Source organism: Molossus molossus, unplaced genomic scaffold (assembly GCF_014108415.1).
Source record: "Molossus molossus isolate mMolMol1 unplaced genomic scaffold, mMolMol1.p scaffold_m16_p_8, whole genome shotgun sequence".
NCBI classification, from domain to species: domain Eukaryota; kingdom Metazoa; phylum Chordata; class Mammalia; order Chiroptera; family Molossidae; genus Molossus; species Molossus molossus.
The window spans coordinates 84,572,752-84,599,445 of record NW_023425402.1 but is presented as its reverse complement, the minus strand read 5'-3'; the positions used below and the strand labels follow the sequence as shown (position 1 = coordinate 84,599,445).

General features: G+C 35.6%; 1 protein-coding gene across 2 annotated transcripts in view; it reads left to right on the top strand.

Annotated features, from left to right (window-relative positions):
• Window positions 1–26,694, top strand: part of MED23 (mediator complex subunit 23) — a 39,536-nt gene that overhangs the window by 1,613 nt on the left and 11,229 nt on the right. Inside the window, exons 4-19 of one of the 2 annotated variants that reach the window (XM_036247918.1) lie at window positions 1,949–2,073; window positions 3,465–3,576; window positions 4,615–4,713; window positions 5,569–5,670; window positions 6,095–6,164; window positions 7,494–7,606; window positions 9,115–9,210; window positions 9,756–9,773; window positions 14,788–14,988; window positions 16,613–16,756; window positions 18,251–18,396; window positions 19,362–19,607; window positions 21,512–21,654; window positions 22,667–22,841; window positions 24,750–24,913; window positions 25,768–25,892. In XM_036247918.1, the coding sequence (XP_036103811.1) occupies window positions 1,949–2,073; window positions 3,465–3,576; window positions 4,615–4,713; window positions 5,569–5,670; window positions 6,095–6,164; window positions 7,494–7,606; window positions 9,115–9,210; window positions 9,756–9,773; window positions 14,788–14,988; window positions 16,613–16,756; window positions 18,251–18,396; window positions 19,362–19,607; window positions 21,512–21,654; window positions 22,667–22,841; window positions 24,750–24,913; window positions 25,768–25,892 (2,079 nt within the window). The remainder of the gene's footprint in view (window positions 1–1,948; window positions 2,074–3,464; window positions 3,577–4,614; window positions 4,714–5,568; window positions 5,671–6,094; window positions 6,165–7,493; window positions 7,607–9,114; window positions 9,211–9,755; window positions 9,774–14,787; window positions 14,989–16,612; window positions 16,757–18,250; window positions 18,397–19,361; window positions 19,608–21,511; window positions 21,655–22,666; window positions 22,842–24,749; window positions 24,914–25,767; window positions 25,893–26,694) is intronic. The other variant, XM_036247919.1, reaches the window with a different exon arrangement.

Here is a 26,694-nt window from a genome sequence, read left to right as displayed (position 1 = left end):
TACATTCATTAATTATATTGTAATAGGTAATATTTATATGGTGCAAAACACAAAAAGTACAAAAAGGTGGGCCCAATTAATAGTTTGCCTTTTGCCCTGGCTGGTTTGGCTCAGTGGTTAGAGTGTCGGCCCACGGATCAAAAAGTCACGGGTTCAATTCTGGCCAAGGGCACGAACCTTGGTTGCAGTTTGTCCCTGGCCCTGGTCGGGGTCATGTGGGAGGCAACCAGTCAATGTGTCTCTCTCACATTGATGTTTCTCTCTCTCTCTCTCTCTCTCTGTCTCTGTCTCTGTTTCTGTCTCTGTCTCTTTCTTCCTCCCACTCTATCTGAAGATAAATTGAAAAATATCCTCTGGTGAGGATTTAAAAAAAATAGTTTGCCATTTATCTTTCTGAGCTTAATTACCTGTTCTTTTTTCTGTCTGCAGCCAGTATACTCAGTTTATGTTTCCTTCTAGAAGTATTTTTATGCATGTAGAATCATTTTTACAGAATGATCATATATTATGTACACTATTCATTCACACCTTGCTTTTTTCTTCTTAATAAATTCTGAAAGTAATTCTACAGTAAATCATTGAAAATTAAAATTTCTGCCTTTGTTCCTTTCCTGCAGCATAATGTTCTATTTATGGCTGTACCTTCCTTTATTTAACCAGTCTCCTACTGACTAACATTAAGGTTGTTTCATACCTTAAACTATGCAAAATGAATTAGATTATATACGGACACAGAAAAATTCCTGGAGTAGTATTGCTGGGTCAGAGTGTATTTATTTGTAGTTTTATAGAAATTGCCTAGCAGTCTTTTATAAGGGTCACAAATTTATACTCTGATTAGCAATATGAAAGTGTATATTCCCTATAGCCTCACAATGAGTGATTATGAACTTTTTTATTTTTGCCAATATAAAACATGAGAAATGTCATCTCAAGATAATTTTATTTTGCATTTTTCTGAGTGATGTTGGACATCTTTACAGAATATTTAAAAATTTTAATAATTCACTAAATATTTTATGAGGTAAGGTATGGCCCTTGTCTTGAAGAAGATTATGTTCTAATAGGAAGCCAGGAAGAAAATAGGTATTTCTAAATCAGCATGGTGTGTTCAACAATAGAAGGATGTCTGAGGGACGGTGGTAGTGCAGAGGAACAGGACATAGGCTCTTCTTGAGGATATCCTAGAAGACAGATTTTGATAAGGCAGATTTTTGTCAGATTTTAAGTTATGCAAGTCCAGAAATTTTCTGTCATTGGATTCATACCTGGGCTCTTAGGGATTAGATTCACACTAAATTCTCATGAGGCTGATATGCTAACCCATAATGAACCCCCCTCCCCCACCCTATGACAGAAATATTTTACCTGCTGTTAAATAACTTACCAGCCCTGGCCAGTGTGGCTCAGTTGGTTGGGCATTGTCCCATGCATCAGGAGGTTGCTGGTTCGATTCCTAGTCAGGACACATGCCCGGATTTTGGGCTTAGTCCCCAGTAGAGGGCGTGCAGGAGGCAACCGACTAATATTTCTCTCACCCTCTCCCTTCCTCTCCCTAAAAATCAATAAATAATCTTTTTAAAAAATAAAATAAAAATCAATAAACTAGTCTTTAAAAATAAAGTAAGTAAATAAATAGGTTTCTGCTTACAATACCTTACACATTTTGTGTTAGTTTTCTATTGACCACAAATATGTTAATATCTTACTCCTTTTGGAGGTCCCATGTGATAAAAATGTGGGAGTTTAAGCTATATAATTGTAAGATTTTAAGCTGAAATACTAAACCTGAATTTATTTATTTATTTAGAATTGTCTTTATCCACGAATGTTAATAGTAGAGTATCTCATTCATAGTCTTGATATACTCCCAGGTGTAGTATTAGCTGTTTTTTAGTTACAGGATGTAACTTTAAACTTAAAATATAATTATTTTCTCATTTTCCAGGAATCTCACGAACAGTGCATCCAGTGGATTGTTAAATTCATTCATGGCCAGCATAGTCCTAAAAGAATTTCTTTTCTTTATGATTGCTTAGCAATGGCAGTCGAGAATGGCCTTCTTCCACCCAGGTATGTTCAATGGTGGGCGTGAGCAATGCAAAGAATTTTCTTTTTTATTAATGCTTGGAAATTGGTGGAGATTATTGTTGTAAAAGGATACAGAAATGAAAATGAAGTTACGTTCAACAAGCAATCCTTAAACCCTGGCAGGTAGTTCAGTTAATTAAGAGCATTGTCCCGATACACCAAGGTTGTGGGTTCAATACCCGGTCAGGGCACATACAAGAATCCAACTATGAATGCATAAAAAAGTGGAACAACAAATCAATGTCTCTCTCTCTCTCAAATCAATCAATAAAAATGTTTTAAAAAACAGTTCTTTATAATACTACTGTTTTGAAAAAAAATTTTTTTTTTTTTTTTTGAGAAAGAGAAAAAAACATTAATTTGTTTTTATGCATTCATTGGTTGATTCTTGTATGTGCCCTGACCGAGGATTGAACCCACAACATTGGTGTACTGGAATGATGCTCTAACCAACTGAGCTACCTGGCCAGGGCCAGGGTACAGTATTCTTAGAGTTGTATATTTAAAGGCTCTAAAGTAGGCTGGCTTTGCCTTTTAGCCCAGGGGCTAAAATCACTCACTTTGATGACCTTTTTCTAATTAACATTTGCTATACCTCAACCTTTCGTGCCCTAAAACAATAATAATCATTTTATTATTAACACTCATGGTTAATGGTGGTTGACTGGGCATACTAGTCACTTTTTTCTCAGGGACTCATGATTACAGTCAGATGGTAGCTAGGACTGGAGTCAGGACAAAGGCTTACTCATTCGTATGTCTGGTGATTGATGCTGACCTATCATCTGGGAGTTCAGTTGGGGCTATTGGCTGGAACCTGCACATGCCCTCTTCTGTGTAACCCCGACTTTTCTCAAAGCATGGTGGACTCCAAGAGCAAGCATTCAGAAGAGGTCTAGGCAGAGCTATATCATCTTGCACTGGAAGTCATCCAGCGTCCCTTTTGCTATGATCTTAGGCCTGCCCAGGTAAAAGGGGAGAGAATGTAGACTCTCCTCCAACCTCTTCATGGGAGGAATATCAGTATCACATTTCAGAAGAGCATGAGGATGAAAAATCTTGTTGCAGCCATCTTGGAAAAATACAGTCTGCCACAAACATAGATGGTAAACATTTCACCATCTTACTTTAGCTAGATTTCTTTCTAGTAAAAATGTAATGAGTATTATTTAGTTCTACTTTGTATTTATTCTTTCATACAAGTAAAATATGTAAAATGCTATACATATTTTTTAAAGTGTTCTTGAATAATAATGTACTTTTATGAAAAATACTCACTATGACAAATATAATATCCAGAGTATACAGACCTTGACTATTAGAGAACTTGCAAAATTCTGTCTTGTAATTGGAATGGGTATTTTTTTTCCTAGGATGGTTTGTGAATCCCTGATAAACTCTGATACTCTTGAATGGGAAAGAACACAGCTTTGGGCCCTAACATTTAATCTGGTTCGGAAAATAATTGGTGGAGTGGATTATAAGGTATTTTTTGCTAATTATAAAAAGTAATCTCAGGCAAGATTAATTTTTCAGTTATATAGATTTTTTTTTTTTTTTAATACTCACCTGAGGACATTTTCCTATTTATCATCAGATAGAGCAGGAGGGAGGGAGACAGAGAGAGAAACATCAATATGAGAGACACATCGACTGGTTGCCTCCCTGATCAGGGCCAGGGATGAACTGCAGCTGAGGTACGTGCCCATCACTGGAATCGAACCCACAACTCCTTGTTCTGCAGGCCAACGCTCTAACCGCTGAGCCAAACCAGCCAGGGCACACACAAGTCCTTCCTTTCTTTTTTTCTTTATTGATTTTAAAGGGAGAGGGAGAGAGAGAGAAACATCGATGACAGAGGACATCGACTGGCCACCTCCTGCATGCCCCACACTGGGGATTGGGACCACAACCTGGTTTTTTATACGATTAATCACATAGTTTTTACTCAATAAATGCATGTTGAATGAAATGTATTCTCTATATATCAAATTCTGCTCTGAAATAATGCAACTTGTAATAAATATAAGAAGATAAATGATTAACAAAATAGCCTTGTTGGATAAATTTGAAGAATTAAGGTATGTGATGGCTGAGAATGGAGAATAAAGTTAGAATATGCCAAAGGGAGTGAGCAAGAAAGTGTCATCTGCCAGAAAGTTTAATATTTTTGTCCATATTTTCATATTTTCAAGTTCTATTGAAATATATTTCTGTCTGTAAGCCCAAATCAAGCTTTTTTTGACCTTCACACAGTAGAAAGCAAAGTGCAGAAAGTTTAATATTTATTTGTTAGTGCCTTTGTTTATTCATGACAAAGTATTGTTTAGAATTCTATTTGGAATATAACTCATCTCTTGGGTTAATATTAGGAACTTGAATATTAGCTCCAATTCATAAAAATTGAAGGTATGATTTTGAAGGGAACTTTTTTTCTGAGTGTATAATCTTGAAACCTTTAGATGTTTAACTAGAACAGGGAACATTACTTAGTTTTAATTTATGTCATTTTTCTTATATCAGGGTGTTCGAGATCTCTTAAAAGTGATTTTGGAGAAAATCTTGACAATTCCCAATACAGTGAGCTCAGCTGTTGTACAGCAACTTCTAACAGCAAGAGAGGTAATTTAAACATGTCTACAGTGCATTGGTCATAACCTCAAAAAGAAAGATTTATATAGTTCTGTATTTTTAAAACTTATGGTAATTTGTGGAATGTTCCATTTATTTACTTCTACAAAAATCACTTGTTTTTGTTTTTGTGGGTTTTTTTTGAGAGTATGTTTATTAAAGCTGGAGACAGTGACACAAGGAAGGTTGTAGGATAGAAGAAGAAACAGGACAGAGCCCAGGCGGGCTATTCTGGCCCACTAGAAAGTCAGAGAAAAGGGGGCTCTGGAGACAGGTTCAGGGAGAGGGTAGAAGGGGGAGTTAGCTTGGATGAGCTACTGCTTGATGCCTATTGCTCCCCTGGTTGGAAATCTCATGGGGACCCTTAGAGATGCGTGCCCCTCGGGAGTACACCCAAAAATCACTTTTGGTTTTAAAGATACTGTTTTACTTTTTAATATTTTTATTAATTAGTGGTTTTTAATTGTAAAAACAACAATATAGATATTAAACTACTTTCAACCATTACAAGATGTCAGCCTATGGATCACTTAAAAGATCTTTGGGCTTTGTAACTAATGTTGCAAGAATTGTTACTTTGGTCTGTTGCTCTCCTGTTGGTGTCTACCAATATTTAAAGCATTTTCATTATTGTTTACTAACCATCAGCAATCTGTTCCATTGTTTATTAATCTTCATTTTTAGAGATTCTTCACATATACATGAATTCCTTTGTATTGTAGTATAAGCCCAATAAATTACTGAAATAATATTTCTACTTTTTAATATATTTGTTGTTGTTGCATTTAAAGGGCTCATCTGTGGGACTGGTCAAGAATAATAACATTGCCCTTTTATTTTTTGTAGGTTATAGCATATATCTTAGAAAGAAATGCCTGTTTGTTACCAGCCTATTTTGCAGTCACAGAGATCAGAAAACTATATCCTGAGGGAAAACTTCCACACTGGGTAAATTTGATAGTTTCCAAATTTTTAATAGCAAGTTTTATTTTAAAAAAAATAGTTATAGTAATCTTATTTATTAAATGGTCACTTTCATCCTTAGAAACTATGTATTTTTTGTCATTATTTTCAATTTCTTTCATTTCTCTGCTGTCCTGTTGAAATAGTTTATATACCATGTGATAAAATATACATAGCTTCATCAAATAGCTAAGGACATTGCGATATGATTTGATTGAATTCAGAGACAGAGGAACTAGTAAGTAATTATTTGGAAGGAAGCAAAAAAGAACTAACCTTAGAGTCATTTTAATGTGCCAGGCTTTATACTAAATCTTTACATATTATCTCATTTTATGTAAGTAATGATTATATTCAGAGCAGTCTTGATTTTATTTTTATACTTGTTTGTTTTCTGTTTTGTTTTTAGTTACTTGGAAACCTGGTGTCAGACTTTGTGGATACCTTCAGGCCCACAGCAAGGATAAACTCCATTTGTGGTAGGATTATAATTTAAAATATACTAAATAGTGTGTGATTTTTAATGATCTGACTATGGAACAAATTTGACAGTATCTTATACATGTCTTGTGGCTTATCATTTTAGTAACTCTCTATGAGCTTAATAATAGCTCTTTACTTGTTTTCAGGTACTTTGTGTGCTGAATGAAGAGAGGGAAAAGCAAATGTCTGCACTGATTCTAAGCTTTAGATAGAACCATTCTAGATGTCTTTCCTGGTGATTAGAGGGAACTTCGAATAGAGCTAGTAAAGCATCATGGAATCTCTAAGCAACTGGAAATCTTTACAGACCAGTCCCTCTGTGGCCACAATACACAAAACTATGAGACTCCTTTAGCCCATTTCAATTCACACCTTTGCTGTCTATTTCATCTGTTTTATTTTCCATTTTTTCATGTTTTGTTAGATTCTCAGAATTTTCTTTTAAAAGTAAGCATGTGATTTGGCAGTGTTTGTAGTGCCCATATTTATTCCTGAATTATTTTGAGAAATTATGGTGGCCACAGAACTGTCTGGAAATATAGACCATTGTTTAGTTAATAGCACTTCCTTTTCAGCACACTGAAATACAAAAAGAAACTAGAGAGACATTAGACAGATAATTCTCAGGCTTCTAGCTTTTGTAACTGAGTGGATATTGATATCATTTATGAATTATGGAAGTGATTTGGTTTTGAGAAAGATGATGAGTTCAATTTAATACATGTTGAGCTCGATGTGCCCATGGGGCATCCAAGTGGCAGTGTTCATCAGGCAGTTAGATGTATGTGTGGTAATCATATGCTACAACTGAGGCCTCAAGGAACATCCTGCTTAAAGCTAATCATACTGACATTAGACTGGAGAGGTCTGCAAACTTTTTCTATAAATGGTGATACAGTAAATATTTTAGGTTTTGTGGGCTATTCAGTCTGTTGCAACTACTCAATTCTGCCATGGTAGTGCAAAAGCAGCAGTGATCCAATAAAACTTTACAAAAAGAAGTAGCAAGCTGGAATTGGCCCATGGATTTGCTGACCTGTCTTAGACACTTGGACAAATGCAACATTTTTTTTTAGTTTGAAGGCTTGTACAAATGGGTATCATACTTTGTGGATACCTTCATGTTCACAGCCTTAAAAATTGGTCTCTAGCCATCCAGACTAAAATTAACCAAAGAAAATTTCCAAATTTTTATCTAATTAAAACATTTTTTTAAACTCGTGTCTAGTTCAGCATAGATAATTCATTAAGTATTTGTAGAGTAATGAAGGACCAGCATTGCTGTTTTCACATTTACTTAAAAACTTTGTATGTAATATATGTAGGTCGCTGCAGCCTTCTGCCAGTTGTAAATAACTCGGGCGCCATTTGTAATTCATGGAAGTTAGATCCTGCAACTCTTCGTTTTCCTTTGAAAGGCCTTTTGCCATATGATAAGGTATGTTGCTAAATATAATGGAACTTTTGGCCTAACAGTCTTCATCCCTTATTATATAATGTGTGATGCTAAATTGTCTCTTCATAGACTGAAGAAGAAAATATTTATTTTTCAAATATATTGATTTTTTGAGAGAGAGAGAGAAATCTCTTTGTTGTTCCACTTATTTATGCATCTATTGGCTGATTCTTGTATGTGCGGTGACTGCAACCTTGGTATACTGGGACGATGCTGTCACCAACTGAGCTACCCAGCTAGGGCTGAAGAAGTAAATATTTAATAAAAGATAGTGTATGGTTTAATATGTGGTTCCAGTATCCAAGTATACTCTGGTTTGTGATATTTCAGGTGTTTAGGCTCCAGTGGTCCAGCTCTAGGCAAGTACTTGGAGTTAGAAGACTGACTCTTTAAACTGACTGCCCATTTTCACTCTTCCTTTACAAAGGGAGGACCAAAAATGGATTTGCCATGTCCATAAAATTTGAAGAGTGAGCCTCCTATTAGATTTTTTAAAAGGGGGATAGGACAAAAGTAGAGTAGAAAACTCTCAAAGGAAAGAAAATCCACAAATATTAATAAAATGAAACAAGAGGCTAAACATAAAGCTATAAAGAAGATTGATAGATCATTATGTTGTCTTGGTTGGAGTGATAACAGAGCAGGGTATGGGGAGCACTGAATGTTTTTCGTGTAAATGTTTCATGTCAAAAATGATATATAGAGTAATTAGGAACCTTGTCTAAAAGTGAGGAGGGCAAAATACTGCAAGTAAGGTGACAGTCTGAGCTCTTGGCAAAATGTAAAAAAGCAATAAACTAAATTAATTTACTGTTATTATAGTAATAATAATGAAAATAGATAAATTTATTGTGTATTAACTATGTACCAGGCAGTGTCCTAAAAACTTTATTTTGCAAAAATTCTTATTTTTAACTATCATCTTAATGTCTCCATTATACAGATGATGAAACTGAGACACAAAGTGGGCAGTGACTTCACTGAGACCCCATGTTTAGGAAGTGGTAGAATCAGAATTTGAACTGAGACAATATGATGCCAGAACCTTCACTCTTAACCCCTGTGTGATCAAGTCTATCGAGTCATTTGTCCTCTCCAAATTGGGAAATAGTGTTTGTTTTCACTTGTATGAGGTGGTTGGAAACTGCCTCCATTTCTCTTTGATGAGATTTCTGAGCAGAAAATCCTCTCCTTGCAGTGGTGCTTAAGACTTTCGTGTGGCTCGCTGAAGTCATTTTTAAGTTTATACTCTATGACTTTGGGCAAGTCCCTTTGCCTCAGTTATCACTTAGCAAACAAGGGTCGGGAGTAAACTAATTGCAAGCACTAAAATCCTATGATTTTTTTTCCACTAGATACTGCCTACTCTGTGCAGGTAACAAGTACCTTTGGAGGATTTTTTTTTTTTTTTTTTATCCCAATTTCAATTTATTTGAATTATCATTTACTTTGATCTTGAAGCAATAATTATTTTTTTATTTTCTTTAAAGGATCTGTTTGAACCACAGACTGCTTTGTTGAGATATGTATTGGAGCAGCCTTATTCCAGGGATATGGTCTGCAATATGCTAGGTTTAAATAAGCAGGTACTGTACTGTGCTGGAAACCTAGTAAATTCTTCGTAGAATCTGCACTATTCTTTTCTCTTTTCTTTGCTATAGCTAACTGAGCAAAACAGTTAAAAACTATTTGGTGATTTTTGTAAATATATGATTTATTAAACGGTGTATTGTTCCTATCATATATATATATATATATTGCTTTAAGAATGTTTAAATTTAAAAGGAGGTATTTTAAAAGTTGATTTATTTTGCATTGCTTTTTTTTCTATAAGGCCAGTTTCAAGTATACCTTTTGCCAGAGAAACCTACACATGACTTAACCATAATTTTTTACATTTTTTGTTATTTGGGTGTCCTTTTTTATAACCCTCAGTATCTTCAGCATGGCTTCCTTGCTGATTTTTTTTGGGGGGATGGTGTTTGTTTTTGGTGGTTTAACATGTGGGAGGGTTTGTGCTGACTCTGGGTTCCTTGAGGCTGGCCTCATAGTCACTGTTTTGTCTTTTCTTTTTTTCTTCCTTTATTTTTGTTCTGTCCTGTCTTGTCCTGCCCATCCTCCAATGCTCTAGACCTTGAACATTGCTCAGGTATGTTCACAACCTTACTGTTGTATTGTGACTAACGATACGCTGGCCGCTTTGTAGCCACTGATTCCATTTAGAGAATACATGTATGGTCGGGGCTTGAAATTGGCAGGACCATGCTGAGACCAAGGCCACTAAAAGGATTTCTTCTTGGGATATGAGAGTTGTTTTTGGTTTTGGATTTTGGTGTTTTTTGTTTTTCATTTTTTTCTTTTTAACAAAGAGACAACACCTGGCACGCAATAAAGCCTGTCACTTTTTGATGGTTGTTTTTCCTTCCCACTCCGTTTTACTGTTTTTTCATAATTTAGGGCTAAAGCTAGCCTGGTGGAATTTTTAGAGATGGAAAGATTTGTGGTGGCCTTTATCTTTCCAAGCTTTTAAAACATAAATAAATAACAACATCAATAAAAATACTTCTGTTGCTTTGCCTTAAAAAAGAAAACAAATTAAAAACCAAAGAAAGAGAAAAAAGCACTTTAATAGAGATATGTTACTTTTAAAAGTTGGAGTGGTAAACCTCATACAGGGATGGTTTTTGTTTTTTGTTTTTTTTTTTGAAATATGGGGATTGACTAAAAAATGTCACACTCTTAGGTGACCCCACACCTGCCTGACAAACACCCTTCTTTGTCAGTCTTTGCCAGAGGTGTCCTCCTCCCAGAGTGAGCTCCTCTCTGCTGCAGCTCACCTGTGGTGGGAGAAGAACACTGTGGCCCAACTTTATAAACCAAACTCTTGTACAGTCCCAAGTCTGTTACTGGACTTTTCACCTTGGAGATTTTAAGCAAAACAGTGGTTCCAATTATTTTTGTTAAAAATTTTTGAGCCCAACATATTAAAATAGAACAGCTTTTTGATGTTAAAAAGACGTTCTTGTCTAGGTTATATAAAATAGCGTTACTGTTTGCAATACTATAGTGAAGGTTGTGCCAGTGCTTCCATTTATAAAGCCCTATTTTTAAGGACATATAGCTTGGCCATAAAACTTGCTCAGTGTTGAAACTTTGCATGCCAAACCTCACCCTAGTAGCAGTATCTCTTTTATATTATTTTAAGTTTTTTCTTCTGAAAAATTTACCAAGTTTCCTTGTTTGGACAAACCTTTGTACATGTGAAAATGAAACTGCTTCACACTACAGTAGCTGACAGTTACCTCATATAATCAATCTGTCAACTTAACATCTTAAATACCCAGACATTAATTCTGATCAACTTTCACTTGAGTTAGAGGTAAGTAATCAGTTAACTTCGAAAGAATGCTTCCTGCTGTGTCTTAAAACTTACTTTTGCAATGAACTTTAAATCAAACTTGACTCAACTTTTTTACAGTTTGGTGGATAACTGTATACCCATGGTCATTTGGGCTGCGAGTACCTTCCCCCAGAGAGCCTTAGCTGTCACTAGCTTCTTTCTTTTGGGGGGCAGCTCTTCTCAAACCAAAAACTGACAAAACATCTCAGAGAAGAGTATCTCTGATCTGATCATTTTAATAACAAGTTTCAACCTAAAAAAAGTTTATGACTAAGACATAAATCCATAAAAAATAAAGTTTATAATGGAAATGCTGACAGAACATTATTATTATTAGTCCCACTGAAGTGTAAACATTGTGAAGAATTTACAATTCATCAGTAGTTGGTTTTGGTAGAAAAGTCTGTAGTGAGTGGAATTGTAGATGGAAGATATATGCTGAATTAACTGGATATGTTATTTTTACCACCTGGAAAGTAGAGAAGAAAATGAGGACACACAGTATAATAAGCACATGATTAAAAATAAGCAAGTTACCTTGTCACATATTTTATCATTACAAAACTATATCCTGCACTGTACTTTCTTATCCTTTCTCTAGCAATGCAGTAATTAATGAAAGCTTGAAACCTTTTAAGAGCTGTCCATATTGCATTTTCCAGTAGGAATTGGGCTATACTTCGTTTTAAAATAGGTCACATTTAGGTCATAAATAGCCCAGTTCTGTGACCAGCAAGGTGTGGTAGTCACAGTGGAAGAATACTGTTTTGTGTGTTTACACGAGTTTGTGTTCTTTCTACTAAGAGCATTACAAAACATATACTTCTCAAGCTCCTGTGTGGTGGTGTATGAACTCTGGCTACTCTGAGACAGTGAAGTGCTAGACTCGTCACTGTTGATCTTTGAAAGGCACCATTGAAAGTGGCATTAGCTGGCATAGCGCTCTAGTTCTTATTGGCAGAGAATATAATAAAATAACATACAAAGGGATATGTTTTTCCCAACTTGTCCTGAATAGATATTTCTTTAAAATTGTTTTCTAGCACCGAAATAATGATTTAAAATTAATCTAAGTGCATGCACCTAAGCACAGTATGTTAAAATTTCACCACAAAAGCAGTGCCAGAAGTGTTATATGAAAGCATTAGAGGCCACTCAGCTAGAATATGGTCACTAAGACTGAAAGAAGCCTTTTCATTTGCCATTTGAAATCATGATGGGGAAGAGTCAGGGCATGGGTGGAGGTTAGTGTTAATGTTTGTCTTAAGGCTTCGGCTTTTCAGTAAAAACGGAAAATTCAAGATGTTTCCAATATAGCTTGAGCTATTATGCATAATTTGAAGTGTTAAAATATTGAATTTAGAATCTTACTGTTAAGAGAGGTTTTGACTAAATATGCATAGAGATATGATGTAAACTAATTCAACTTATATGTTTATATAATAAAGACTTAAATTTATAAAAGCTTTCAGAAGGCAAGTAGTAACCATAGACATAGTGTCCATTGGCTTACAGAATGAGCATAGCCTAGGGACTGATAATTAACCTTTATTTACAGATCATTTAACTGCTTTGCAAATTTCCCTTTGTTCCACTTGGTAAAGTTATCTATGTGATGGAGAGTCTTAATTTTAATGTACTTATCATAGTAATTGAAAACGAAAGCAAAACTTACTCTAAAGTAGTTAATGGCACAGATCATTTCCTTTTTTGGTGTTATTAAAATTGGCAAGTAAACAAAGAAACATGTTTAAGCTATTCCTAAATTTGGTTTGAGAACCATCCTTGCTTTAACCAAATACACCTGGAAAATATAGAGTTAATCCTGACAGCTGCTCTGCCACCGCAAACACAGGGACAGGGACATTCAGGCACCATAGGGATTCCTGACTGATTTAATTCTTCGTAGAAAATTTAGATGTAATCTTGAGTCTTGGTATGTGTTGAAAAATCATCAGCTTTAACTATAACTTTCCTCCTTTGTCAAAATATCCTTGCTTTGTCAAAATCATAGTATTTTCAGTTTTCCTTCTTAAATCATTAACTGTATGACCATCACTACACCCCTAAAATATGTAGGTAAAAATTCAGTTTCTAAAAAAACGAATAGCTAATATTAAAAAGGGTAACTCCAAAATGACTCAGGTGCTAAAACCAATGTTATTTAGTTTGCTCTTTTTTTCTGAAGCAGATTGATGAAAGACCATCATGGATGGAGGAATAGGTGACAAATTGGTTAGTGTCCAAACTAGAAGCAAATTCCCATCTGAAAAATTCCTACTGGAAATAACGGCTTTACTTCTTTTCACAAATTTTTCTGACTCTTATATACTTTGAATGATCTCACTCTAAATTTGTGTTGTCTGACACATTTCTTAGGTTGTTGGTGGTTGGCAGAACTAGTGAATTTCAAGCCCTGTACACAGTAGTTTTGCATGCTGATTTAAGAAATAGTTTGTAGTGTTGTCTGTTGCACTTTGCTCTGCTTCATAATGATAATTACATTTGGAGGAAAAGTACTGTAGTCTCAACTGGTGGTGTTAATATTGCTCTTTGTAAACCTGTAATGTGGTTGAACTGTGAACATGGCATTGTGTTTTTGGAAAAAATATGAAACAACCATTGATGCTTACTGTTTTGGATAGATGTTTGTTTTCTTTGCATGCTTTAAGAAAGTGCAGCTATATTGGAGCTTTACAAGTTTGAAGCTGGCAGAGAGCATGCAAAAAAGGGGATGCTATTCATTATGTTTTGTTTTTTTCCAAATTTGTCCCCATTTTGCATTTTTTCCCTAAATTTAAAGAAATCATATCCCTTTTTCATGGCAAAAGACTAATAATTACATCTAAAGTTTAGAAGGAAAGCATGTATATTAATAATTGTATTCACTAGAAAGGCATCTAACTGCCTGGCTATTAAGCCATATAACATATTTTAAAGGAAATATGAAAATGCATAAAATATGGCTTAACAGATATCTGTGGTAAAAGTATATTTTTTAAATCACTTTAAAAAGCATAAATCATTTTGCCTCTAGAAAGGGAAGTTGCATTTTCATTTTTAGTGTTTAAACTCAGTTCTTTTTCTTGTTTTAGATTTTAAAATAGTCTAATATACAATTAAAGCTGCATTATGTTTGACTTCTAAGAGAGAAGAACAGAGATTAACTTTGAGACCAACTTTTTTCTGTAGAGGAAGTTTTCATTTCACTATCAGGATCAATAACATTGAAAAAAAGATATTGATAATCTGGCAGCTATTTATATATACTTCTATATATAAAGTTAGAGTAAACTTGTGGTGATTACTTCAAAATAAATTCATAGACTTTTTTGCTATCCTGTCACAGTATTTGATACCTGGAAATCCAGGGTTTTCATATTTTGAGTAGATTGCAAAATTAATACCATTCTTCTAATTTCATATGCCTTTTAAATTAACTTTTTTCAAAGGATAAATAACAAAAATTTCTACTGTGCAGTGCCCTTTGTCGAATTGAAATAACGATGTCTATAGTGAAAGTCAAAAGTTAATGGGAAGTCTATCTTGTGTGAAGCCTGAAAACAATTTTTTTAATGAAACTCGTCCTCTATGATAATGTAACATGATGCAGCTTTAATAGACTAAATCTAACCTTAACTTTCTAAGTTCAACTTCATTTCATGCTTCTCAGCCTCTTGTTATAAATAATGCCCATTAACTAGTAACTTAGGAAACTAACCAGGAGGCTTTTGGAATACTGTATTTAATCTCTGCCCCACAGCACAAGCAGCGCTGCCCTGTGCTGGAGGACCAGCTGGTGGATCTGGTGGTCTATGCCATGGAGCGATCTGAGACTGAGGAGAAGTTTGACGATGGCGGAACAAGCCAGCTGCTGTGGCAGCATCTCTCGAGTCAGCTCATTTTCTTTGTGCTTTTCCAGTTTGCAAGTTTTCCACATATGGTCCTTTCTCTTCATCAGAAGGTTAGTACTAAATCTTTTGTTAGAGCTGCGTCACCTGTTGATTAGTATGTTTTAGACTGGTATGGACATTGCCTAGTGATTTCAGCATTGGCAGAAGGTCTGAGTCCTAATTTATGTTTTGTTTAGTGCTTCTGTGGTTTCTTAACTGTTCACTTTCTTATGATAAAAAACTGGATTTGGTCATTCATTCTATATATTCACAGTGCAAGGATCAGGGGATACAAGATAGAAAGACTCTATGAGACCCTCAATGAGCTCCTTACTAGTGGAAAGACATAGATGTAAACAATTTGATTATAATTTAATGGTTTACATAGTGAAAGTATGTTTCCTTGAAGGGAATAAAGAGGAGTCCCGATTAAAGACATAGGAGTGGCTTTATCAAAGAGATTGTAAAGCTAGCACTTAAACAACAAATAGAAATTGGCCAAGAGGAAAAGTTGGGAAAGTGTTTCCATAGCAATAAGATAATCATTTGGAGAGGTATAGAAGTGTGTAAGAACTGAAAAGAAAAATGTAAAGGGGAAAGTATTGATGAGGTAAGGAAGACAGGAAGGAAAGACCAGACATGGAGAACTTTATATGGCCATGTGTTTGTTCCAAGGAGTTTAGATTTTCTCTGGGAAGCAAATGAGAAAGGGAATGACATCATCACATACAAGTTGAAAAGATTATTATTAATGGCCACATGTAGGAAGATGGTGACATAGATGAATGGGACCAAAATCAGAGTCAAGGAAAATAGTAAGGGAGCTATTGAAGTGGTCTGGGTGAGAGGTGCAGAAGGCCTGAACCAGAACAGAGGAGAAGCCCGAGACCAGGTATGCTGAGAATTGACTAGAACTTGGTGACTCTAGGTGACAGAGGGAGTAACAGGAGTTTAGGATCACTCACTGGTATCTACTTTGCAGTGAATGGAAATGTAAGACAATTAATGCAAAACAGGGAATGTAGTACAAGAGTAAGTTTATATAGTGGCAAGAGTTTATTTTAGCCATAAGCTTTTAGACACATTGGATAGGAATAAAGTAAGTGTTATATTTATAACATCTCTACAGCATGGATTATTTGGAGCAAGATTTTTCAAAAGAGTTGCTAAAATCCTTTCTACCCCACTGAACCCGAACCTTCCTCACTCCCACCATTGATTTCTATTATAGTCCACAGGAAGCCAGAAAAGGTGTTTTTTTGATAACCAGTCCTTGAGGATTTTAAATTATGCTTGATCTGAGCCAAAAGGCTGAGAAGCTTGAGAATTTTAAATTTAAAAAACATTTTAGTATAACAGCATTCTTCCTGTTTTGATTAACTATTTTTAGTAATTACCTCATATTAAACTTGATTCTCATGCACGCGTGATCAACTTTACTATGTTCTGAAACATTTAATTTTTGATATGCATAGTTGGTGTGGGAGTCAGGGAGGAAAGATCTATACTATATCAATATAATTTAAAAGGCTATCCTTGGTGTATCTTGAGTTGAGACTGAGTCATTAGCAAATCCCAAAGTTAGATGCTAACATTATGAAAGCAGGGTTTTTTCTTTTTGACTTTTATTCTTTAAATTTTATATCTAACTCTTTAACTAGCTGTGTAGATGTATATTTAAACCATCTTTTACAGTTAGCAGGGCGAGGACTGATCAAAGGCAGAGATCATCTAATGTGGGTTCTCCTGCAATTCATTTCCGGAAGTATTCAGAAAAACGCACTAGCTGATTTTCTTCCTGTCATGAAACTCTTTGACCTTCTGTACCCAGAAAAAGAAGTGAGTTTTACTAAATAGTTAACACTGTGGTGAGTGAATCATGTCTAATATATGTGTAAGGATTCCGGTGTAATTCTGTGAAGAGCATTGGATCTGGAAGCGGGAAATCTGAGTTCTAGTCCCCGTTCTGTGACTAACCACAGTCATGAGATGGACACTAGATCTCTTGTTTACTCATGTATAATGAAGAAATTTCACTAATTATTTTTGACGTTTATCTTAAATCATAGTTGAACATTTATTATAGCAAATTTTTTTCCTACATTTTAAGTAGGTTTACAGTTTTCAAAAGCATTATGCTGTTTTTATCTATGCACATAACATTAGTGTCTGTGAATATCTTTTTTTGTTTGTTTGCTAATTGATGTGTCCCCCTCAGTGTTTTATTACATAAGGTATTTGAGTAAAATATGGTATGTATTTATGATTATCATTTTTTAAAAACCATTTTATTATGGAAATTTTTTTCCAGTTTTGAATCAGGCCATCATTTTTTCTTTTTACTTATATAAGCTTCAGGTGTATAATATTATAATTCAACATCTGTATACACTACAAAGCAATCACCCCCAAAAGTCTAGTTTCCATTCATCACCATACAGTTGACTCCCTTCACCCCTTTCACCCACCCCCCAACCCCTTTCTCCTCTGGTAACCTTTGATCTGTTCTCTGTATACATGAGTTTGGCTTTGTTTTATTTTGTTTGTTCCACTTATTTATGTATTTTTTGGTTGCTTCTTGTATGTGTCTTACCGAGAATCAAACCTGAAATCTTGGCATATAGGGATGACACTCTAACCAACTGAGCTACCCTGCCAGGTAATTTATGGAAAATTTTAAATGCACAAAGAGTAGATTTAATAGAAAAGTAAACTCCTAGGAAATATTTGTTTCGTCTTTCCTTTTTATCTTGCCAATGCTGGATATTTAAAAGCAAATTCTTAACCCTGCCGGTGTGGCTCACTGGTTGAGTGTCAACCCATGCACCAAGAGGTCACTGGTTCGATTCCCAGTCAGAGCACATACCCAGGTTGTGGACCTGATCCCCAGTGGGGGGCATGCAGGAGGTGGCCAATCCATGTTCTCTCTTATCGATGTTTCCATCTCTCTCTCTAAAATCAATAAAGAAAAAATTTTTTTGAAGCAAATTATTTTTATGTTCTCAAAAGGCATATATGTGTCCTTTAGAAATTCTGTTTTCAGTATATATATCACATTCATTAAAATTTCATAGTGTTTAATTTTTAAAGAATAAAAATTTTTAAATGATTGTGAGTGCTTGGCTAAGCACCTGTGAATTTGTTATTTTCTTGGTAAGTCAGAACAATTTCAATATTTTATAGTTGTTATATTTTCTGATTTATATTATTGAATAATCAAAGAACAATTAGAACTAAATTACTATAAGATATTTTAAAAAGAGCTGTCTCAAACATAGATTACTAAAATAGTTTTAAACAGTTAATTTTTCTCTTTCTGATATTACTTTTCAGTGTATCCCAGTTCCTGATATTAACAAACCTCAGTCAACCCATGCATTTGCAATGACTTGCATTTGGATTCATCTTAATAGAAAAGCCCAAAATGACAACTCTAAGCTACAGATTCCAATACCTCATTCCCTAAACCTTCACCATGAGTAAGTATATGTAACTTAACAGTTAATTTTTTAAATTTTATAAATAGTGGATTATAGATTAATATTATTGTTAGTATTTGTATAAAGGATGGAAATCTCCCCACACTCACTGGCAATAAGGGTGCATATTTAATGTGTATGTCATACCAAGAGAAACAGAAATTGACCAATATCCTCATCAGAGAACAACTAGAAGATCAATTCTATTTACATATATGTATCTGTGTATATTATATATATATATGTTTAATCAAGTCTGATCTTTGCATTGATATGTTTTGGTTTAATTAGAGTTCTTAATTTCCAAAAGTATGTACAAATGTTTCAAAATTTCTTAAGTACTTGGGATTTGAGCATGATCTGACTGGGATGTCTTTCACTCCCTGGGCTGCCAGTGTTGACTGAGCTGATCTGTCTGGCATGCTCCCTTACATCATTCCCTAAGCCGTGATTACTCAGAGAAGGTGTTCTTTTTTCGATAGGATGGGGCTTCAGTCAAATGTGTTAGGAAATGCTGAACTTATGAAAAGGACTTCCTAAGAGACTGTAGAATAGTCAGACTTCACATTTCATTTAGCTTTCATTGTAACTGACTGCCCTTAACCATTGTTTTCATAGTGACATCTGTACTGAAGGCATATAGTTGGGTTTATGCAGATAGATAATAAATAGAAACCTAGTTCATGAATCTGTGAGTTATTTCTTCATTTCTGAATCTTAGTGCTGTATTTGTAGTACATACTTTCAAATACCCATTAATTGTTAACTTATAATACTTAATTCGTTCTGAAATGCTACTTCTACTTTTATATGTGTTTCTACATTTTGGGCAGAAACTATAAAACCTATACAGATAAAAATGGTATTAGTAAACAGTTGCGTGAAATTAAACTCTTCTACAAATGCAAGTTAAGTTTCTGGAAATTATTTGCATTTTTTCTGTTTAATGGGACTTGAAATTTTAGATTTCTACAGCAGAGTCTTAGGAATAAAAGTTTACAGATGAATGACTATAAGATTGCCCTGCTGTGTAATGCCTACTCTACAAATTCAGAATGTTTCACATTACCCATGGGAGCTCTGGTAGAAACTATTTATGGAAATGGAATTATGAGGATACCTCTTCCTGGAACGAGCTGTTTGGCGTCAGCATCTATTACTCCCTTACCAATGAACCTCCTGGATTCACTGACAGTTCATGCCAAAATGAGGTATGGTCTATATATGTGGTCCTGTGTCATGGAATGGATATCAATATAGTACAGACTTGATTTTGTGATTATGTGTATATGTTATGGTTAAGTACATTAAAGAAATAACTAGGTTTTTAAATGATAAAATAATTGTTTATTATAGGGTTTCCAAAATATACAAATAAACCTAAAGAAAATAATTCCATAATCTATGAGAAGTAAGCTTTGTAAAATTTTTTTGTATATTTTGAGTCTTTTTTTCTATGAATAAATATATGAATTTATGGATTTTTTTAAACAAAATGAGCTCTTACTGCAATACAATTTTTTAACCATTTTTTCCCCGTAATAATCTATCAAACACCTTTTCAGGTTTAGTGTTCTTTAAAAACATCTGTTTTAATTGCTACAAAGTAGTTTTTTGGCCTGGCCAGTGTGGCTCAGTGGATTGAGTGTCAGTCCCGTGGACTGAGAGGTCTCGGTTCAATTTCTGGTCAGGGCACATGCCCAGGTTGTGGGTTCAATCCCCAGTAAAGGGCATGCAGGAGGCAGCCAATCAGTGTTTCTCTCATATTGATGTTTCTGCCTCTCCCTTTCCCTCTAAAAATAATCAATGCAAACTTTTTATTTTAAGTTTTTTGTATGGCTATAAATGACTTTTTAAAAATTTTTACTGATTGATTTTAGAGGGAGTGGAAGAGAGAGAGAAATATTGATTTGTTGTTCCGCTTATTTATACATTCATTGGTTGATTCTTGTATGGACCCTGACCAAGGATCGAATCTGCAACCTAGGCATATCGAGAACATGCTCTAACCAACTGAGCTGCCTGGCCAGGGTTGGCTATAAATGATTATTTAGCGAGTTCCACATTGTTGACATTGAGGTTATTTGCAATATCTTAGTTTATAAAGATGGCTGTGAAGACTATCTTATGGCTATCTTTGCCAGAAGACAAATTATGTAATCCATAATTACATTTTATTAAATAAACTTGCTGGAAATAGAATTGCTGGGTCAAGAGATGCAAAAATTGCAATGCCTTAACTGTTTTGATTACAAATAGGGGCACTTTTAGAATGGACCTTATAGTTTCTAAAAGGCAGACAGACTCTGTTGTGTGTGGTTCTAGAACCTCAAGTGTCCCTAAGAGCCAAGCTGATAATATAAATGTGATGCCTGGTACCTAGTGAAGGAGCCCAATATTTCTCATGGAAACATGAGCGTGCAGGGAACTGGAGCTGACGAGTGTGCCGGGCTCATCTCATGGTGCTGCCACTTGAGCTAGTTTCTCCGATGTAAGAATGCCGCCTAGCGTGGCTAGCTCTTGTCAATTGTTCTGAGAGGAGCTAGAAATTCACGTTTATTTCTTGTCTTTCAGCTCTTAAGTATTGGCTCAAATTTCAAAAACTATATAGGTCAAAGAGAATTCATCTGAAGGCTTCTAAGTGGTACTTCAGTTCTTGCAATGCATGCTCTTTTTCAGAGGGTAAACATTGTGATCAGGTGTACTTGAGCAGCGTGCTGTGCGTGACAGAGTTGAGGGAAGCCCTATAAGAACCTAACATGGGTCTTAGCCATGATTTATTAAGTAATTCTGTAACAAAAGTTAAGTTTCTCAGGTGGTTTTAGTTACATATTTACAAAAGAAAACATACTGAAACCATTCAAGTATATTCTATGACTTGGATTTAAATTCTGCTTTTCCACGAGCAGAGGGATCCCGTTGCACACCGGAAGCAGCACGGATTTTGTACAGTGTGTCACTGCCAGTGTCCTGTACAACTTCAGTGATTAAAGTGAGACTGAGTCATTCCATATATTTAAGTTCAGATTCATACCAAGTTTCCTATCAATAGATTAAATCCTGTATTTATGTCAAAAATATGGATTTTTATTTGTTTTCTTTTGTTTGTCCTCAGCCTTATCCACAGCATTGCTACCAGAGTTATAAAACTTGCTCATGCAAAGTCCAGTGTGGCCTTGGCTCCAGCCCTGGTGGAAACTTACAGTCGTTTGTTGGTCTATATGGAAATAGAATCTTTGGGAATCAAAGGATTTATCAGTAAGCCAGGACCTTCTTGTGTTTATAATCATTAACCCATTCCTTAATTCCATAAGTACCCTTCTAGGTACTGGGAATACAGCAGTGTACAGAAGTCACTGCCATCATGGAGAGTACCTGCTAATGAGGGAGACAGACAAAAATGTAAATAAATGAAATTGAAGTATGTCAGATGACAAGTCTTACAGAGAAAAATAAAAAGGAGGGATAGGGTCAGGGGAGTCAGTTGCATTTTTATGTAAAGTTGTGGTAAGAAAAGGTTTTGTACTAGCTGCTTGGGATACAGTGAGCAGGACACAGTCATTGTCTTCATGCAAGAATCATGGTCCTATTTGCCTCTCCTGCTGGTTGGTTCTTAAGTAGCAATGAGTACTAAATCTGACTGCAATACAGAGGGCATTTTCTGGCCTTGCAGAAGACGGCTTATACTGTCTGTTATGCAGTTCTGAATAAGAGATACTTCATAATATGGAAGTGTTTTTCTGATTCATGGTAATTCTAACTTTTCACCAATACAGTATAATTTTAATTTTAACCATAGTTACTCTTCTTATCACATAATTGAGAGCTGAATAAAGCTTTCTTGGGAGGGAGGAGGGAATAAGAGCATGTGTGATGCAATTTGTGTGTTAATAAGTTATCCTCTTCAAAACATTGGGAACCTTAACTTCATAAAAACAATTTTAAAAATAACGAAGTGAGAAAGGTTAGAATAATTTTATTTTCAAGTCCTGTCTCTTATTTTTCCAGAGGAAGTTGACTATCAGTTGTCAAATTCCAGAAGAAGAAAAAAGCAAACTTGGTATTATAATTATGATCTAGATTTTTTCCCTGACAGTTAAAGTAGAAATTATAGGGAAAATTTGGGAAATATGTGCACATATGTATGCCTCTGTTGTGTGTGTTCACATTCAAATTTGTACAGAGATTTTACTCAGTGTGACTTTTCTTAAAATGTCTTTTAATGCACAGCTTTTACTAATTAGTGTCGTAAATGATCTTGTTCCTTAAGGTCAGCTTTTGCCAACTGTGTTCAAGTCTCATGCCTGGGGAATCTTACACACTCTTCTTGAGATGTTCAGCTACCGGATGCACCACATTCAGCCTCATTACAGAGTTCAGCTCCTGAGTCATCTTCATACTTTGGCTGCAGTTGCACAAACGAACCAGAATCAGCTCCATCTCTGGTGAGCTATTTGGAGACTTTCTTTCAGATTTATAAGAAACTTAGGTGGTGCCTGGCTCAGTGGACTGAGCATTGTCCCATGGACTGAGAGGTCCCAGTTTGATTGCTGGTCAGGGCACATGCTTGATCCCCAGTAGGGGGCATGCAGGAGGCAGCCGATAGATGTTTCTCTGTCACATGTATGTTTCTCTCTCTCTTCTCTCCCTTCCTCTCTTTAAAAAAATCAATAAAAACATTTTTTTTAAACTATTTTGGAGACGGGAACTTAAACCTTTGCCTTATAATATTTTTATTGCTTTGTCATAAAACTCCTCTGCTTCTGGAGTACATTATTTCTATTATAGAATGAGTAGAGGCCAGCTTTTTATTTATATTTTTATTTTTTATTGACTATATTGGAGTGAATTGGTTAATAAAACTATATAGGTCGATACATTCTTGCCCGTGGCTCAGAATGCTCCTGCATGGGCCGTGCCAGCATCGCAGGACCAAGAGACCTTAGGCAGCTCCAGGTGAGCCTTGCAAACACCACAGGTTCAGCAAAAGACCTTGGCTCAGCCGTCCTTTACGTTTTCATATGTCTGTTGGCCATCTGTATGTTCTCTTTGGAGAAATGTCTAGTCAGTGCCTTTGCCCATTTTTAATTGGATTGTTTGGATTTGTGTTGAGTTTTATGAGTTCTTTATAAATTTTGGATATTAATCCCTTATCACATGTATCATTGGTGAATATATTCTCCCAGAGTCCAGCTTTTTTGTTGTTGTTGTTGTTAATCCTCACCCGAGGATATTTTCCATTGATTTTTAGAAAGAGTAGAGGGGGAGAGAGAGAGAAAGAGAAACATCGATGTGAGAGAGCCACATCAATTGGTTGCCTCCCACATGACCCCAACCAGGGCCTGGGATCATACCTGCAACCCAGGCACGTGCTCTTGACCGGGAATCAAACCAAGACCCTTTGGTCCACGAGCCAATGCTCTAACCGCTGAGCCAAACTGGTCAGGGTCAGAGTCCAGCTATTTAAACAGAAATTTATTAAGATAGTTGAGTCCTTGCCTATCTTTGGAATCTTTGGACTGAGAATAAATACTTCCAAGAACTTTAACGTTAGGTTCTAACCTAGCCCTTTTGAATATTGGATCTAAATATGCTTCAGATTATGGTTAAAGAATCAGTCATGACATTTTGATTTTGCTTTAAGTGAAAATATATTGCAAATGAAAATGTAATTTTTTTTTTTTTTTATCCTCACCCGAGGACATTTTTCCACTTTTTGTTTAGATAGAGTGGGAGGGAGAGAGAGGGAGAGAGAGAGAGAGAGAGAGAGAGAGAAACATCGACGTGAAAGGGACACATCGAGTGGCTGCCACCCGCACGACCCAACCAGGGCCGAGGACAAACTGCAACCGAGGTACATGCCCTTAGCGGGAACCGAACCCAGGTCTCTCTGGACCGCAGGCCGATGCTCTAACCGCTGAACCAAACCGGCCAGGGCTAAAATGTAATTTTTGAAATGCTATTTATCCAAGTGAAATTTTTTAGTCCTATGATCTATAAGCTATCTTTTTCTTTTCTTTTTAAAAAAATTTTTTATATAATTTATCTTTTTTGTTGAAAGTATTACAGATGTCCCTTCTTTTTTACCCCATTGACACCCCCCTCCAAACTGTCTTTTTCAAACGTGCAAACGTTAGGTGGTTTTCACTATAAAATTTGCCACTTCAGGTTTTTAAAACGAATTAAATAAAGTTCATCTCACACAAAAGAGTATTTTTTTAATCAAAGAAAGAAATGTATAGTTTGCATGCTTTTCCATTATAATTAACCTAGAATTAGATTTAATTACAAAATTCTGAAATTTATAAGCAAGTTAACTTTTTCATGTTTCTTTTTGTTCTCCCACCTTTCAGTGTTGAGAGCACTGCCCTTAGGCTGATAACAGCCTTAGGTAGCTCGGAGGTACAGCCACAGTTCACACGCTTCCTTAGTGATCCCAAAACAGTGCTGTCTGCGGAATCTGAAGAACTGAACCGAGCCTTGATACTGACATTAGCTAGAGCAACTCACGTAACAGGTACGTACAGGCTGGTGGTATCTTAGTATTATTATTTTAATAGCTTTGACTTCATCAAATCTTTGAAAGAATATTGGGGCCCAAAGGGTCTACAGACCACACTTTGAGAACTACTGTTTTAAAGAAACAGTTACTAAATTTAGTAACCGGAAATACATTTATGTAAACTATCTTACTTTACATAAAATTCTTTGATTTAGGGAGGTTCTTGTAGTCTGTAGCTGTTTCAGGCCCCATAAAAGATACCTACTTTCTTAACTCTATTCTCTTACCTCAAAGAGTGCTAATAACCTCATTGTGAGAATGAACTAAATAAGCAATCATGGTGGACCTGTACAAGTGTATCATTGGTGCTCTGTAACTTTATCCTCACCTGAGGATATTTTTCCATTTTTTGTACAGATAGAGTGGGAGGGAGAGAGAGGAAGGGAGAGAGAGTGAGAAACATCGACGTGAAGGGACACATCGAGTGGCTGCCATCCGCACGACCAACCAGGGCCGGGGACAAACTGCAACCGAAGTACGTGCCCTTAGTGGGAACCGAACCCGGGTCTCTCCGGACCGCAGGCCGACGCTCTAACCGCTGAGCCAAACTGGCCAGGGCTGGTGCTCTGTAACTTTAAAAGAGTCCAGTTGTCTTTGGCCTTCTTTTTACTCATTGTGTTCATATTTACCAATGTGGTAATTCTGTCATTCAAATTTAGATCCTAAGTTGAATATTACTAGTTAAGCAGTAAATGCATTGCAATAAAATTCTGAGTATACATAATTGTTTATGATTTTCTCTATGATCTCTTTATGAATTGTAGATACGATCATTTATATCTGGATTACATCTTTTTGTTTATGTTTAGACTTTTTTACAGGCTCTGATTCAATTCAGGGAACTTGGTGTAAAGACATACTTCAGACCATCATGAGTTTTACTCCTCATAATTGGGCTTCACATACTCTTAGCTGTTTTCCAGGCCCACTACAGGTAATTTTGTCTTGAATTACATATTGAATATATATGAAATCATTCTTCCCATTGTCAGTGTTATTCTAGAGAATGCGTTTTGGTGACATCCAAAGAAAGTTAGCTTTTATTATTATTTTTTAAAATCTTTGTTATACCAAAATCTTTAGTTGTTCCTTGTCCTAGTCTAGGACTGTATATTTTAAAGTTTTTAACTATTATGGTTTTATCTTACTAGTTAATTTTTATGAGAATTAACACATTACCTGAAAAGTTCTTTCTCACAGACTGAAACGGAGAGGAATGTAATTTAATGGAACTTCACAAAATACATGTATGCTATACACTTCAGTGCATTTTTTAAAAATCACACTGAAAAACTATAAACTTGATTTGTATAATATAGAGAAAGAAAACTGCGTCTACTACTTTTCAGAGAAAATTTTAGGCATAATAAACATCTGTTTTCTATAACTTATAACAGGGCTAGGGCAGTAGTTTCAAACGTTTCAGAATCTCCTGGAGGCTTGTGTAGATACAGATTGCTGCTGGTACTGATGGTTTGGAGACCATGTGCAGAGAACCACTGGGCTAGTATAATGGATTTTCATCATAGAGACACGAACATATGTAACCAAAGGGCACATAAATTTCTATTTAAGACACTGAATTCAGGCTTGCTTAGAATTTCTGTTTAGGAAATCTTAAGAAAGGAACCTTGGCGATAATTTAGTCAAGACTGCATATTTCCCAAAATAGAAATTTAGGCCTTGGTTACTGAGTTGCTTGAGGTCACAGAGAGTTTCTTAGTATCAGGGTCAAG